Source organism: Rhinolophus sinicus, chromosome 10 (genome assembly GCF_057876585.1).
Source record: "Rhinolophus sinicus isolate RSI-liver-muscle chromosome 10, RSI-T2T, whole genome shotgun sequence".
Taxonomy (NCBI): Eukaryota; Metazoa; Chordata; class Mammalia; order Chiroptera; family Rhinolophidae; genus Rhinolophus; species Rhinolophus sinicus.
In genome coordinates, this window is record NC_142510.1 from 9,477,337 (window position 1) to 9,493,995 (window position 16,659).

Here is a 16,659-nt window from a genome sequence, read left to right on the forward strand (position 1 = left end):
ACCTGTCGAGCAAGGAGGACAATAAGAAATGATTAGCTAATAACTCTCTAAATCAATACTTCCTCGGTGTGTGGTTTCAGAGCTTTTAGTTATTCGGGAAAAGATAACTGAAAGATTATAAAAGATGGGGCAGCCGGTTGGCTCAGTGGTTAGAGCCAACGCTCACAACAATACGGTCGCCGGTTCGATTCCCACATGGGCCAGTGGGCTGCACCCTCGCAACTAAAATGAAGTCAATGAGCTGCCGCTCAGCTCCCGGGTAGCTGGATGGCTCAGTTGGTTGGGGCGCTGGGGGCTCTTGGCCACAAGGTTGCCAGTTCGACTCCCACAAGGGATGGTGGGCTGCGCCCCCTGCAACTAACAACTGCGACTGGACCTGGGGCTGGGCTCCGCCCTCCACTACTAAGATTGAAAGGACAACAACTTGACTTGGAAAAGTCCCGGAGGTACACACTGTTCCCCAATAAAGTCCTGTTCCCCTTCCCCAATAAAATCTTAAAAAAAAAAAAAAAAAAAAGAATGGAAAACTATCTATTGAAGCATTGGTTTAATAATACACATGTACTCTGCTCCAGTGAATTCAAGTACATAAACAAGGTGAGCTGTTTACAAGTAATATTTAAATTCGGATTGATTTCCTAAAGAGTTTCAACTGTGTTTCACATAAGCTACTAGAAAATGGAGAAAAGGCGGGGGCGAGGGGGGCTACAAACAGAATAAATATCAGTAAGTGGAATGTTGGCTATCGTGAAGGATTAGAAAGCAAAATAATCACAAATTACTTCTGGTTTAAATGCTCTCTCCTTGAATTTTTATGAAATGCTTGTTACTCGTCTTAACAGGACCATCTTACATACACCTTTAAGTGGAAAAAAGTTCTGGTCTCCATTCCCCAATCCATGGCACGTCCCCACTGCAGGGACCATCCAACACTGCCCACCCCCCTCCCCATGGCACCAGGTGGTGCAGAAGTGGACACCCCACTGCTGGGGAGGACCAGCCTGCCACGAATTACCATCCAAACCACCTCCACCCCCGGGGCCAAGGAGCTTTACGACTCTTATGACTCTTACGTACAGAACAAAAGTCATTGCTCTCTCTGTCCCGATGAGCTTTCTGCAGTTAGAACTACAGCCCTGCCCCATCAGGCTAATAGCGGAGGCTGCTACCATATGAATGTGATGTTTTAGGCACTTACACTCAGTTTTTTAATGTAACTGTCATGAGGAAATATGTCAACATTTAGAAAATCTGCATAGCATTCAGGGAATCAGTATTTTCCAAGTGATCAATGAACGATATTAGAAAAGACGCATTCAAAGTACAAGATAAACCAATGAATTTTAATATAACAGAACATGAGACGCTAATTCACACCGTTTCAAGTTGCTATTAACCTTAAGAAGCTGCCACGCTTTGGTGTAGCAAAGAAGTGCCACAAGTATCTGAAATGGCTCTTAAAAGCACTGCTCCCTCTTCTAGCAGTATGCCTCTGTAAGCTACGTTTTCTTTATATTTCCACTAAAATTACATCACAACTGACAGCAGAAGCAGCTATGAGAATCCAGCTGTCTTCTATGAAGCAGACAATAAAAGAAATTTGCAAAAAGGTAAAAATGTCATTCCTCATTTTTTTTGTTTTGAAAAGTAATTATTTCCCATAAAGTGTGTTGTGCTACCATGTAATGGTTTATAATTTTTAAATGAATACCTAAGACTGCCTTAGTTTCCATTTTTAATACGGCAAATAATGATAGCTATAACCCACCTACCCTTTGGAGTTGTCATTAACTTCAAACTGTAACAGGATCCTGACAACAAGTTTTTGAAAGTCCAAAGACGAAACTGACGGTGGATTTGTGGTGTGTTGCCTTAGCTAAGCTGGAATTACAGGCCCCTCCCTGCAGAGTTCCCACTGCAGACACTCTGCCAATGATCTGGGGGACGGAAGTAAAGGAGCCCCACATTCCCTTGTCCCTGGGCTATATTCCTGTATCTCTGCCTTGTGCGCGCCTGGCTTTGTGAGACCCCTGGCACCTGAAGTGGATGCCGTGCTTCCCTTGCAGACTGCATGCCTGACAGGTTTCTGCTCCAGCACCAGACCCAGAATCCACAGACTGCCAGCAGCTCCCACAGCTGTGCACCGTGAAATCTAGTAAATTCCTTTAACATCTCCATTGCTGCTCTCATGCTCTGAAAGGACCCTAAACTGACAGTACCCTCCTCCCAGTTAATTCAAGTTAGTAGTGAAGCACATTCATAACCACAAAAAAGTTCCAAGCCCCTTATAAAAATACTGAATAAAACTTATCACAGAGACTCTTGAGAGCCTTTACATCTTCTTGATCCAACAGAGGTCGAGGTTCCCCGGACAGAACAGTACTCTGCACTAAAAAGGAAGGAGGCACTGGTACCCGCTACAACCTGGATAAACCGAGAACATTATGTTCAGTTAAAAAAGCCAAATACAAAAGGCGACATACGTATGTATGAATCCATTTATATGAAATGTCCACAACAGGCAAATCCGAAGAGAGAATAGGCTGGGGGTTGTCTGGGGTTTGGGGGGAGACAGGGAGTGCCCTAAGGAATACAGGACTTCTTTTTAAGGTAATGAAAATGTTTGAAATTTGACGGTGTTGATGGTTACACAACTGTGACTAAGCTAAAATCCACTGAATTATACACCTTAAATGAGTGGATTGTGATATATGTGAACTATATCTCAATGTAAGTTGCTACTAACACATTTTAGCAAAAAAAAATTACAAAAGGGCAGATCTAACCCTTTAAGCTGTTACCAAAGCAGGTAAAATTAAGGTTAATTGGCATTTAACATTGTGGCATGTTCCAGTCTGATTGAAACTAAAACGTAAAACTGCAATGCATTTCATTATTTGGTCCTATGCGAGGAGAAACTACTGTTCAAGGCTTAGAAAATGACCTTGGCTTGGAGTCCCTGCTTTTCTGCCCCAGACCTAAAGTGGGAGAGAGAAAAGCACACAGCATGATGTGTTCATTACCATACAATGGCTATGACCGGGAAACACAGAGACGGCGCCTCTGTTTTCATCAACCCAGAAACCTTGCCCCTGGCACTCTCACCTCCAATTTCCCTGAACTCCAATCCTAGCCGCCCTCGCAGCCACTGCGAGCACCACTTCACCAAGCATCCTAGCTCCTCACAGCCTGATGTGATCTCTCTCTTCTCAACTTCCAGAACCCTATCTCTTCACCCCTTGTGGCATTCATCACTTTCTATCCTGCATTAATTATGTATGCACATGACCCATCTGTATCCTGCTGACTTTCCTGAAGCACAGGCATCTCAGCACTTTTTCACCTCTGTTACCCGCCCCCCCTCCCCCCAGTGCCTGAAGCAGTGATTGCCGGAGGGCCAGCAGGTATTCACCACGCGGCACCTGTTAGGGGAACCTTCTTCCTAGGTAACCACAGAAGAAAATTCTTGGTTTTCCATTATGCTAAACAATCCTGTTCAAGGCAAAAAGCCCACCAGAAAGGCAAAGCTAAAAGCCACTTCACAGGCTGGGATTCAAACAGCACTGGCTACAGAACTTTCTGTGACCCTGCAGATGTTCTACAGCCACACTGTCCAAGACAGAAGCCACAAGCCACATGTGGCTCCTGAGCCCCTGAAATATGGTTAGAGGGACTAAGGCAATGTTTAATTTTAATATAAACCTAATCAGCCATGATACTGGACAGTGCAGGTCTAGAAATCACTTCATCCCTCAGAGCCTGGTTTTTTTCACCTGTAGAGTTGGGTATATAATACGCACGCTCTGCTCTAAAACAAAATTATACGATCAAGTGCCCTCTGATAGCAACAGACCCAAAATGAATCCAGTATTTTAAGAAAAATAAAGTTGTGGTTTTTAAAAAAAAAAAAAAAATCATAGGACTTAACTTCATCAAAAGAGAAATTAGATTTCAATACTGGCCATAACAGAAAGCATTTAGATTTGCAGTGGTAATTCTCCTCTCCCCATACGCCCATCCTCAAGGTAATTAATAACCAACTTTAGATTAATCCTGGAGACTTTTAACAGGTGAGCAGGGACCACGCTTTTAACATCACAATCCCTGTGAACTGAGTGCTGAAGGAGGCCACAGCCACCTGTCACTAACTCGCACATAAGCAGTGCAACTGGTCACCGTGCACCTTGGAACTGAATTAGTCACCTCGAGGCCCATTCCCTTCACCACTAGGAGGCCCACGGGTCACTTCACTTATTCGCATCCTCTCCAGACACCCCAAATCCATTCGCCTGACGGTCTGGACTTCGCCAACCCACCGCTCATCGCTCTGGCAGTTAGCGTCTGCTGTTCTCACTTGTTCTGTGCACAGCTGCCCTCCTGACCAGGTTCCTTGAGGCCAGAATTTGTGTCTCCCATTTCCTATTTTTACCCGGCAGAAACTCACACACCATCGATGGCCCACAAATACCCAATTCTACTACCTGCACGATGACTGAAATCACCCATCTAATGCAGTATACTTTTAGAGGAAATCACAGAAACATAAGCCCCCTCTGCTCACACACCATGCACAGGAGATGGGTCCTGCATTGCACTGTGACAGCAGAGGGGACATTCAGAAAAACTAAAACCAAAAGGCCATTTAAACTTTCTTCAACCAGTGACTTAATAGGCAAGACTGACGTCAAACCAAGTGAGGCTTTCGGTACATGTAAAACTGTTTTGCTACAGTTTTGATGGCTACAATCACTTTCCCAACTAAACTTGCTTCCCAAAGTTGCGATGAAGATAGATATCCTATTTTAAAATTCTCGGTCAGGAAAAGAGGCCCCAAAGGAAAAGATTCAAAATGTGCCACAGAAACAATAGCACACAGCTTTCTGGAAGTCAGCGCAGCAAGAAGACTGGTCTCTCAAGCCACCTCATTCCTTTCAACCTCTGCCCAGTTCAGGTACCTCTGACTGACCCCGTCCTCCTTCCACCTGTGAGAGCTGCTGTCTTAAGACAGAAACTACATGCTTTAGACAACAGGGAGGAGAAACATCACAGCTGGTCGGGGGTCCAAAACAGCCAGGGAGCAAGGGGAGCAGCCAGGTTCATGCCACACGGGGGCTGCCGGTCTGTGACGCAGTGTTGTGGGGACAGGACCTAAGTGGTCGAGGTCTATACCTTGGCTCAATCACTAGCTAACCTGTCGGTGCACAGAACTGGGTACAGTGAAATGCAGCAGGCTTGTGCCCGGAGCGCCAGCTGCCAAGACTTGGGCCTTCTCCAAATACCCAGAGCCCTGACTGGTTTGCTTTAGGGCTGATTCATTTCAGCTCGGGATCTGATTATAACACATTAGTGAATACCTAATTCAGTTATTTCGATTCTCAAAGGAGGGCGGCATCTACCTGTAAAATCTCGTACTATTTTGTTCTGTGTCTTCTGCCACCATATTCCACTTGGTGAACACTAAGGGTGGCTCCAGCCAATTTTGGCAGTGAGCTACTTTCTATATTCAAAGCATGTGGTGAACCACACAAAAACGTTCAGACGAGGAAGCCCGACTGCAGCCTGCCACTGTGGGGTGGTGAGAGAAGCAAGGTGGGAGAAGGCAGCAGAGTGCTGCAGTTTAAAAAGCAGTGAGCACTATGACTCCTGGGTCTACTGGCTCTGATGAACTGCACGTGACTGTGAAGACAGACTGTGTGGGTTCCCATGCCATCGCTGACCCCGAGAAACATAAGCTGCTCAGCGCCTTGTCTGTCCTGCTATGAATGGGGAAGCTGCTGCTGCTGCACCTGTTTCCATGGGTTGTAGGAAGGTGACGGAGTTAATACAGTACAGCACGCACATCACATGACCCGCAGCGTGAGAAGTCCTCGCGAGGGTGGGGGCTGAGGGTGGGCTGCCCCCGCACTCATCCAGCTGTATCTGTTGGGCACCCACCGGCTGCTTCTTCCCCACCTGCTTAGATCCTGTATTAGTTTCCCACGGCTGCTAAAACAAATTACCACAAACTTCATCGCTTCCCACCACACACTCTTCTTTTACAGTTCTAGAGGTCTGCAAGTCTTAAAAAGGGGTTCACTGGGCTAAATTCGGGGTATTGGACAGGCCATGTTCCTTTTCGAGACTCAAGGGAAGAATCTGTTTTCTCGCCTTCCCCAGTTTCCAGAGGCTGTCTGCGTTCCTCGGCTCCTGCATGCCTTCCTCTTTAAGGCCAGCGCGGGCTTTCTCTCACTCCACGGCTATGTCAAACCTCTTTCACGTGGAAGAACCCTTGTGATTATAGTGCCCACCTGGATAAGCTGGCTCATCTCCCCACCTAGAGATCCTGAATCACATCTCCAAAGTCCCTTTGCCCCGTAAGGTGACACAGTCACCGGTTCCAAGGTTTGGGGCATGGACACCTTTGGGGGCCATTGTTCTGCTGCCCACAGATCTTCACCCACCGGTCAGAGACCTGCTGTGCCCTATCTCATCCTGCTCTCCTAGACCTCCCTCCTCTGACCACTGCAGCCCACACCCCACACACTTGGCAAACTCAGCTGTGTCACCTCCTCTGTGAAGGAAGCCTCCACTGACCCACCCCTTCCCCACCACGGCCCGTCCTGCCACCGTCCCCCCCCATTCCATCAGAACCCTCCCTGAGGCCCCCCCGTGTATGTTTCCCAGGCGCCTTCACACTATGAGGCTGTCCAGTCCAGCGGGGGCGGCCAGCACTGTACCCGCCACAGTCCCGAGTGGTCTCATAAATGTCTGATCAACGAACCAAAGCCCTGCACCAGGCTTTGGGAGCGTCACAGCAAAGATGGCTCTGCTGCCACGAGGGGCCACAGGCAGAGAAGCAAGCCACGTTCCCCGTGCCTGTGGAAAGCAAGCAAGCCAAGGGGGTGGGGCGAAAGCCAAAGATGCCCTGTGCACAGAAGCACAGGTGCCTCTCTGAGGACCTGCCAAAAGCAAGAACAAGCACAGAAACTTTTCAGCAATGTAACTTTCCTGCAACACCCAAGCGCGGGCCCGCTGGGGTCGGCTGGGGTGCTATCCAACTTGCGTGTCACCATTACAGCTCGGGAGACTTTCTGGTTAGTGTTAACTGCACCCCAAAAGCAGGTATAACCCAGAATCCATTTCTTTCAATGAAAGATAATGTAGCTGTAAGTGCATACGCCATAGTTGAAGCCATCTACAGATAAATTGTGGAAAATCGTTCCCAAGCTCTCTCCCATCGTCATCACCACCTCTGTAGCACTGGATTCACAAGAGTATCGGTGGCAGGTTGAATAAACAACATCCTCTCCGAGGAGCAGGGCAGGAAGCAAGCAAGACTATTTGTTACTTCAAAAACTATTCGTATGTGGCAGCCGGTTAGCTCAGTTGGTTAGAGCACGGTGCTCTTAACAACAGGTTGCCGGTTCGATTCCCACATGGGCCACTGTGAGCTGTGCCCGCCGCAACTAGACTGAAACAACTACTTGACTTGGAGCTGATGGGTCCTGGAAAAACACACTTAAAGTAAGTTTAAAAAGAAAAACTATCAGTGTAAACTGCATTCTTCAAAGTGTGTATATAGGTTTCTAATATAGGAATTGTAACAGTGTTTCTTTATATTAATGGCCTATACACATACTTTTGATAAGCATGTACAGTTTCTGCAATTCTCCCCATTCTTCCTATGTATGTCTGTTCTGAGGATAACTGCTGAAATGGAATTTTGTTCAATTTAATTCCAGGACACACTGGAACACTTTCCAACATTCAATGTGACACTAATGCAATCAGAAACACATTCTAGCCCAGGACCCAACCAGACTGTTTAGGCCAGCGCTGGCCACTAACACATTCTGTATTGATGGCCACGCTCTGTATTTCACGGTCCCATGTGGTGACCACCAGCACGTGTGGCACTTGAGATGCAGCTGGTGGCTAGCACCCTGCACAGCACAGTAAACCCTCAGTCTTCTTACCCCCATCTCTTCCCCCACCCCCATATGAAAATGAGTGGCTTCCTGGAGAAAGATGGGACTGAAGCAGTACAACAATCTCAGTTTGTTCTCATCAGTACCCGCAGCAGGAGACCTGGAGGGCTTCAGGGAAATGGGGACTCATTCTGGCTAGAGCCGTCCGGACGGACACCACACTAACCAGGAGAAGCAGCCCTCAGCCACCACTGCTCCTAGTCCTGATGGGGAGGGATGGCCCAGAGACTAGGTTCCCAAGAAGCCACAGCAACCCTCACTCCAGCAGCCACTTCGGAGGGCGTCCTGCGGGGCAGGCATTACCACCCCTATCTGTTCACCCTTAGTCCTCACAAGCTCAAGAAGTAAGAGAAGGCTGAGACTCAGAGAATTCTGACAAGTGTCTATGATGGTTATAAAACAGTGGAATGTTTTCAACCCCTTTACACACAGATTAATTTATCCTCCAAGCTAATATAAACTACCACTGTAAAAAGCAAACACTTCAAATTATTTACCCTACCATTTAAAAGGAAGAGCGGGACTATGCAACCATGTAAACATGTTAAGGAGTGTTACATGTGCTCATTTTAGAATAGCAATTGTACAGGATCAATTAAGAGCCTTGAAATATAATGTATTCCCCAAAGTCGTATTGATGAAATGTACTTGCAACTCTAGGTAAATGGCCTGTAGCCTTTTCATAAGGGGCTGTAGAGCGGCAGGGTTTGCTCAGCCTCCACATTAGAGCAATGCCATGTGGCTTCCCTTGGAAAAGACCCCCCCTTAACTTTCTGCAAGTGCCACGAGTGGGGTGGCAGGAGTAGCCAAGATAAGACAGATTACCACCAGACACCTGTGGCTACACCCTGGGGTGTGATCTCACTCTACAATTCAGGCCACCCAAGCAAAGACATACTCGTACAGCTGCTTTCCAAACCAGACGCCAGTTCAACAACTTATTGCGAGAGCTAGACTTTCTTCTGGTCGAAATTCTGGGGGCTGGTACACAAGACATTGCCCTCCCAGTATTAGGATGTCAGGAAAACCAATTTAGTCACTGGCATGGAATCAAAACCGAGGGAGGGCCTGGGTTTCGAATATTCTATGCCAGGCAGGAAAATCAGGTAGAACCGTTGTGGTCACACAGGGAACAGCCTTCTCTATAGCTTTTAGAGTCTCAATGATCCAAAAAGAAGGAAGGACCACCCCCTTGAGATTCAGACACATCCCTCATTTGCATTTCAAACATTTAGTAAGATAAAGCTCCTGTCAACCAGGTAACTTGGGCTCCTTGAAAGGACACCTAGGCATCTCTGAATATTGCCAGCTGCTACCTCACAACAGTGGTCCCCACACCACAATGGCTGACCAAGAGCTGAACTGGCTACAACTCTGTGTATGCACAGCCCAGTGGGGGCCCAGCCAGCGCCAGGCAGTGAGCCATCCGTCACTGTAACCCCAGTGCGGTCTTCTAGGCCTCACTCGTGCCCACTCGACCACACAGACAGCAATGCCACTGCTCAGGGTGCGTTCCCCCACAGGCCCCTCTTTCTTGCTAGTCTCACACTCAGTGGTGTCACCAAGTTCGGGAAGCATTCCGTTCTTGCCCAGGTTGGTGTATTTGCCTACACTAGAAACTTCTAATCACCTCCATCCCCAACTCCCAAGCTTAAATCACCAACCCTCAGAAGTAAGCCTGCTTCTCTGCAAGAGAATTTCAACACGTCTGACTTCTCATTAGCCAAAGCATGTGTTAACGCAGTAGAAAAACGGCATAACGAACTTTCTTGCCTACGCATGACACTTGAAATCCTGCTTCCTCCAACTTTCCTAGTCCAAATTAGTTCCCAGAAAGTGTATGAAGCAGGTGACATTTACCACTGAACTCTGTCATAGTCCATGTCAAGAAATACCTGGTCTCCGGAGCGCAAGTTCTTTGCCTTGGAAACAAAGCAGAGGTACCCAGGCTACACACCACTCATCCAAAACCAGAAACAGTAACAAAGGCACATTTAAATATACTCAAAAGAAACCTTCAGTAGTTTATGAAGGTCCATCCATGTCCTTGTCTGGAGATCTAGATTTTCCATCCAAACAGATCAAAAATGCCACTTGAAGCAACTTACGTTAAAAGCAATAAAACTGAATTAGCAGCTATCAAAGAATATTGGTTTATGGCTTCGGCACTCTTGCACACACCACCCGGCTGGCCAGCCAGCCGGCAGGCTCCTGTACTACCGGTTAGCCTTAGAATCGCTATTTCCTGAAGGAGCACCTCCCACAAGTACATTTAACAAAAAAGGAACATAAGATGGTCATCTTCAGCCCAAACAATCCAACAGTGAAAAAGGCAGGTACGTACATGGTGGCCACCCCACAGGTAGACCATGGGGCAAAAAGCTGACATGGCTCTTACACAAGGCAAGTGGCTGAGGCGACCAGAAAGGGTTAGGGAAAAGGTGGCATCTGAATGGGTTCTGAACCTCTTTCGTGGGGCATCTGTCCGCTCTGCATTCCAGAAGGAAAAGCCATCACCAGCTACACAAGAGTGGGAACCAAAAGCGGCACTATGCCCACCCATGCTGTGTGCTGGGAGCCTGAAGCCCCAAGGAGACCGAGGCCTCCCGAGGACCCTGAGGGCCCAGACTGGGCTGTGCGGTGTGACTTCTCCTCTACAGGGAGGGCAGCACACCTGAATCTTGTTAAGCAGGGAGGTGGGTGACACGGCCAAGGAGCCCTGTGGCAGTCCATTTTCATAGCTGTGTGGGATTCAGGAAAGACGGAGGCAGAGACCAGTAAGAAGGCTATTGCAACGTCCCCGTGTGAGGCAACAGGGGCCTCGCTCAGGGTGGCGTGCTGGGAAATCAAAAGGGCTGGGTGTGGGGGTCCAGAGAGAATCCAAGGCCAACTCCCAAAGGCCTGGCTGCCTGCTGCGACCTGAGTCTCCACCGCAAGTTCATCAAGTAGATGCTCTAACACCAGGGCAACAAGAACACTCTAGTCAGAGAAGACCAGAGCTGACCAAATTGCAACACCAGCCTCACAACGCACCAAGTGCAAGTGCCTCCTCTCCTGTCCATTTAATTTTTCTTAGAATATTTATACCATTAGCCTGAAATACTTGTATTTATACCATTAGCCTGAAATACTTGTATTTATACCATTAGCCTGAAGTACTTGCCTAGGCACATCAAGCCCAGGATTTTATAAATAATGTTTCTTAAATTGAGACCGATTATGCTTTCTTTCTAATCCATGTTAGGATGTAATTACCCTAGGACCTCTTTGCATACTACCGAAAATGAATCTGTCCCGCCTGGGTTTGTTAAGCTTCGTTCTTAACTGAAGTTCACGCACCCCTTCCCGGGGCGCAAAGGTTCTACCATCACAGCAACACCACTGACGGGCTGCACAGGTCCCACGCTCCCACCTCTGCCTAACACTCTCCACCTGCTCTGGGCCTTCACCCCTCATAACCTCGTGAGATAGGGTCGGCTTCCTTGAGGATGCAGAAACCGGGGTACCACGAGCTTCAGCATGAGGTCACACAACAATGAAATAGCAAAATCCAACTCGGGCCTGGCCCTAAGCCTGTACTCTCAGGCACCGAGCTGCCCCACCGTGAGTTTTCACTCACATCAGATTAGATATTTCTAAGTTTGGCCTAATTTATTCTGTATTTCTTCTGGGTTCTCCAAGTTGATGTTCACTTTGTAGCTTCGCAAACAGTTTTTTTACCAACCCAAGCTAACGTAAGAGGAAAATCAATATTCTCACGTTATTTGATTTGTCTTGTTACAGTGCTATTTGAAAAGGAAACGTTCTAATTATAATAAAATGCACAAGTTTGGTTTACCTGGTTGCATGTGTGCAAGAGAACTCACTTTCCACTCCCAAACCTGATAACTTGAAACTCCACTTACCCACACAAGTTTGAAAGAAAAAGAAACCCACTACTGCTGCCCCCCAAACAAAAAGCATGGAAGGTAGTGGTCAATTCTTTTCAGAAACTGCGTATGACTCATTCATTGATTTGCTCCCAGCGTGGTGCCTCGGAAGCAGGGGTCTGAGTGCTGCACAAAAGTCAAACAAAACTGTCTGTCCCTGTTAGTCTCAGAGATTACACTCTGAAACAGATTTCTCACAAAGGCAGAAGAGCCACACCAGGGAGCAAACATGAGGATATTTACATTTGAGCTAGCCAGTCTATGCAGCAGAAGCAAGGCCTTGGGAAAACTTCCTGTTGACAGGGTATGTAACACAGACCAGCTTATCACCTCCCTCTCCAAGTACTCAAAGGACATAGGTCTGTGCAAGTCATTCCTTCAGCCTCTCGGCCTGCACCTCCTCTGAGTTACACAGACAGTGGATAAATAAACTGCCAAGCACATTCACTCCTGACCAGACAACACCACCACCACCTGCACAGGTCTCTTCACCGGCCCCAACTGGAAAAGAGGGATTGGCTGCTTCAGGCCTTACAGGAAGCATGTGGCCCTCACCCCAATGAAATGCCAACAGCCCCCCATCTTTTCCCTCTCTGCCCTTCACCACTCATGTAACTTTCCTAACTGCTCAGAACAAGACATGTTTAACATAACTAATCCTGAGCACGGCCATTCTCCAGTGGATGTGCAAGGACTGTACTGAGTTCAGTCAAGAGCAAATGCGACACCGACAAAGTGGAGCTGGAGGAGGGCAAACTAACACGGACCTCTCGATAGGAAAAAAACAACCAACCAAACCAGTCTCCCAGACTCCTTCGAAACCACCCAGACCGGGAGGGGCGGGCAGGAATCTCCTCATTGACAAAGCCTTCCCGCCCTCAAGCTGATCAGAAGCCTGAATTTCCAGCTGCTGATTCTCCTGGAATCAAGGCACAGACACTAAACAGGTGCGAGGCACTGTCCCAGCCTGGCACACGGAGCCAACCCCACGGGATATGCACTAAATCCCACCCTGCTGGCTTTTGAATAGGGTTCTTTCCCTCTTCCTGATCCTAAACCACAATATATAAACCGAGCACCACATTTCAAGAGTGGAAAGGCTAAGAAAGGCTGCAGTAGACTGCCTAAGACACAGGCCGCCTTTTAAACCGCACACCTGTGGGCGCTCACAAGGTGTTGACAACCATAAGCCCAACAAAGATAAGACACCTTCTGGACGATGAATCTGGAAGAAACTCAGATTCATTCACTCAGAAGAAACGAGCTTCTTACATTGAAGGCGTCTGCGTTAATAACGGCAACCGTTGCCATCCAATTTGAGATCCTGGTACATTTGCAGGTGAGTGATTTTATCGGCAACCCTGATATAAAACTAAAACTCCATGAGAAAAGAATGTAGTCTCGAAAGCACACGTGGTCTTCTGAAAATGCTGCCACCACTGTGCAACACTCTAGCCTTAAACAAAAATCCTTGAAACTTGTGCACATGAGCATTTCCCCAAAGACACAATTCTGGGCCAGAGACTCTTCAGTGAACCATGTTCATTCATTCTCACGTGTGTTCAAAAACACTTGAAAAGTGGCAAGACGACCAGCGTGGGAAATCAATGTGCTAGCACTACTGGATTTTTGTCCCGACTGGGTTATACTCAAAAAGGAAACTGGAAAGCAACCCTTTTTGTTATGGGGGCATCAAAGAAATATACAAAATTATCTCAGCAACGTATTCCTTCAGCTAGCTGGTTTGATCACACTTGCCAAAAGCTCTGCGAAGTGACTGTCTTGCTGGGGCCAAGGGAAACAGAGGGCCCGGTCCTTGGCATGGATTCATTTCTCCTGTCCCCCATTACTGCCACTGTTAAGTACCACTGGAAAGTGCTTTCTGCGGGCATCTCTGCCACTTGGCCTTTTGCAATCTGGGAAGCCGGTTTTTCAGTCAACATCCAATTATTGGCAGTGAAGTTATTCACAGGGGACTACCAGTCATGGTGAGCGGTCCCACCAACGAGTGCCCAGCGCCCCACACGCGGAGCCACCCCACAGGACAAATGCTGCTCTCCCTCATCTTCCTTAGGGCCTCCATTCATTTATGCCAACCAAGATCTCTTGCTGAAAGCATAACAAGAACAAAACACTCAACGTCGGGTTCATTCGGGTGCCTCCTTTTGACACCTGAAAGTCTGACCCCTCGACATGTAAAGAAATGATCTTTTATAGCCAACTTGGACGTTACCCTTTCACGTACTTGGCGCCGTAAAAAATGAAGGGGATCCCAGTGGCCAAGTGGGCTTGAGCTGTGTCAAAAGGATCCTTTCCCTTCCAGCGCCTTTACATCAAACCTTTCTAACCAAGCCCTTCTGTCGCCAAGTCCAGCACCTTGGAAAAGTGCTGCCACCTGGGCCGACCATGCAGTTACCTTGGGCGTCCCAAGCGGATGCAGGCAGCCAAGAGTGGCGGAGCTTTCGCGTAGTTTCAAACACACACCTGGCCGGATGCTGACTGCACCGCACGCAGTCGGGGACCCAGACCCCCGAAAAGCAGGTAACTTGGAAACCAAAAGCGCATGGCTCCGAACTCTGGGCCAGTGCAAAGGCTGAGGACACCTGCGTTCCTGGCAGGTGTTTCCAAATGAAGCCAGACGCTGGCTGGTGCTGTGCTAACAGAAGCGACCTGGGGGGACCGCCGCTGGGCCGGACCCGGCCGGCTCTCTGGGGGAGGGAGCAAGCGCACGGCAGGTGCAGGCGAGCCCCGCGTCCACCGGGGTCCACTGCCCCCTTCGCTTACCTGCCAGAGCCAGGCCGGGCCACCAGGCCCCGAGGACGCCAGACACGCGCGGGACTGGCCCGGGATCCCGGCTCCCCCGCAGCGGGAAGACGCCTGCGTCCCTCCGCGGCCGAAGCGCCCTGATTTACAAGTCCCGGCGCTTTGTGGCGGGGAGGCCGCCCCGGGCCTGGACAATGAGCCGCCCCTGCCCGCGGGCCCCGCATGACGGTGCAGGCGGGCCGGGCCGGGCCGGCTGCCCGGGCCTGCTTAAAGATGGCGAGCCCCCCGCGTGGCTCCCGCGGCTCCCCGGCCACAATGGAAGGCGCCCCGGCCCCGCCGCCGGCGCCCGCGGCCTCACCTTCCATCTCCATGTCCTCGGGCTCGCTCAGCTGCTGCTCGCCCGCTTTCTGCTGCTGCTGCTGCTGCTGCTGGTGGTTCATGTCGGCCGCGGCCTGGGCCTCGCCTGCGGCCGGGGGCCGAGGCTGCGGGCCCGGCGGGCGGGCGGCGGCGGCGGCGAGCCGGGGCGGCGGCGGCGGCGGCGGCGGCGGGGCGGCCTCCTCCTCCTCCTCCCGCGCGTCGTCGGCAGCGGCCCCCGGGCGGCCCGCGGCGGGCGGCGGCGGCGGCGGCGGCAGGGAGACGCGCACGTACTTGCTCGCGATTCGCCCAATCTCGGCGCCGAGGCGGGAGGGCGGCCGGCGGGCCGGGCCGGGTGGCCTCGTCGCTGGCTGCGGCCGCCGCCGCCGCCGCCGCCGCGGGGCCCGCCTCCCCCCGCCGGGGCCGGGGCTGCGGGGCTGCGGGCCGGCCGGGGGCGGAGGGCGGCCGGGCGGGGGCCGCGGAGTCAGCCCCGCCTCGGGCCGGGCGCGGCGGGCGGGAGGCCTGGGCGGCCGCGAAGGGCCTGCGGGGCCTGGTGGCGGCGGGAGCGGCGGCGGCGGCGGCGGCGCGGGCGGGCGACGGGCCGGCCGCGCTCGGGGCGCTGCGGCGTCCGCCTCCTCGGCGTCGGCGTCGGGGCTCCGGCAGCGGACGCGGCGCCCGGCGGCTCGGCTCGGCTCGGCTCGCTCTCAAAATGGCGGCGGCGTGAAATGTCACATCCGCATGGGGGGCCGTTCGAGCAGGGCGGGCGGGAGGGTGCCGGGCTGGAGGGCGGAGCGGGGAGGTAGGCGGAGCAGGAGAGGCGGAGCCGGGAGTGGCCTCGGCCCGCAGCCCGCAGCGCCGCGCCCCCCGCGCCGCCCCGGCCGCCTTCGGCCTGTCGCCGGGTCCCCCGCCTTCGGGGCCGACCCCTGAGTCGCGAGGTCCGGTTCGGCCCAGGGACGCTCGGCTGCGGAGAACCCAGCCCCCCGCACCCTCGGTGGGGGCGAGTGCCCGGGAATCTGCCCATCCCGGGGATTTGGTCGCCCGGGAAGATCTGGTGGCCGTCAGGGGTAGTGGGCCGAACACCTGCCGGCAGCCGGTGACCTTGGCCGAGAAGCTCACGTGGCCCGTACCAAGCCGAGCGAGGGGTCAACGCCGATCAGCAGTTACTGTTGTTATTGAGCCCCCTTTACCGATGTCATTTCTTCACCCAAAACCTAACGCAAGAACTTATTCTCTCTCAGCAGTCCAAACAAGAAAAGTTCAGTCCCTCAAAACCGGCCCCCATCGCGTTTCCTTTGGCCTTAGTTTACCCCCTTCCGGTCAGTCATTCACCCAGGACCTCCCTCCCTTGGTGGATGTGTCCCGTACTGTCACTCTGCCTATCCTTGAGAGACCGCTGACCAGGGTCTCAACTTTTCCATGATAACCAGGCAGTGGGGGTGAATGAGTGAATGCAGAAAAAGGACACACACCTCTACACACCTAGGCACCTAAGTGACCATCTCAAGGGAGGATGTAATTTTGCACTAATATGGCCAGGAGATGGTCATTCCTGTCCCACTTGCTATTTCCTTTATTCCTTTGCCTGCATTTTCACCCAGTGTATTTACTGTACATCTCCGCGCCCACGAAAGAATGTTTGGTTCACT

The 16,659-nt window shown here is 51.0% G+C and overlaps 1 protein-coding gene across 1 annotated transcript in view; it reads right to left on the reverse strand.

The window, feature by feature from the left end:
• The window catches only part of USP7 (ubiquitin specific peptidase 7), a 61,970-nt gene extending 46,262 nt beyond the window's left edge, over positions 1-15,708 (reverse strand). Inside the window, exon 1 of the mRNA XM_019718824.3 lies at positions 15,018-15,708. Coding sequence (XP_019574383.2) covers positions 15,018-15,099 — 82 coding nt within the window. The 5' untranslated portion in view covers positions 15,100-15,708. The remainder of the gene's footprint in view (positions 1-15,017) is intronic.
• Between the last annotated feature and the right edge of the window lie 951 nt (positions 15,709-16,659).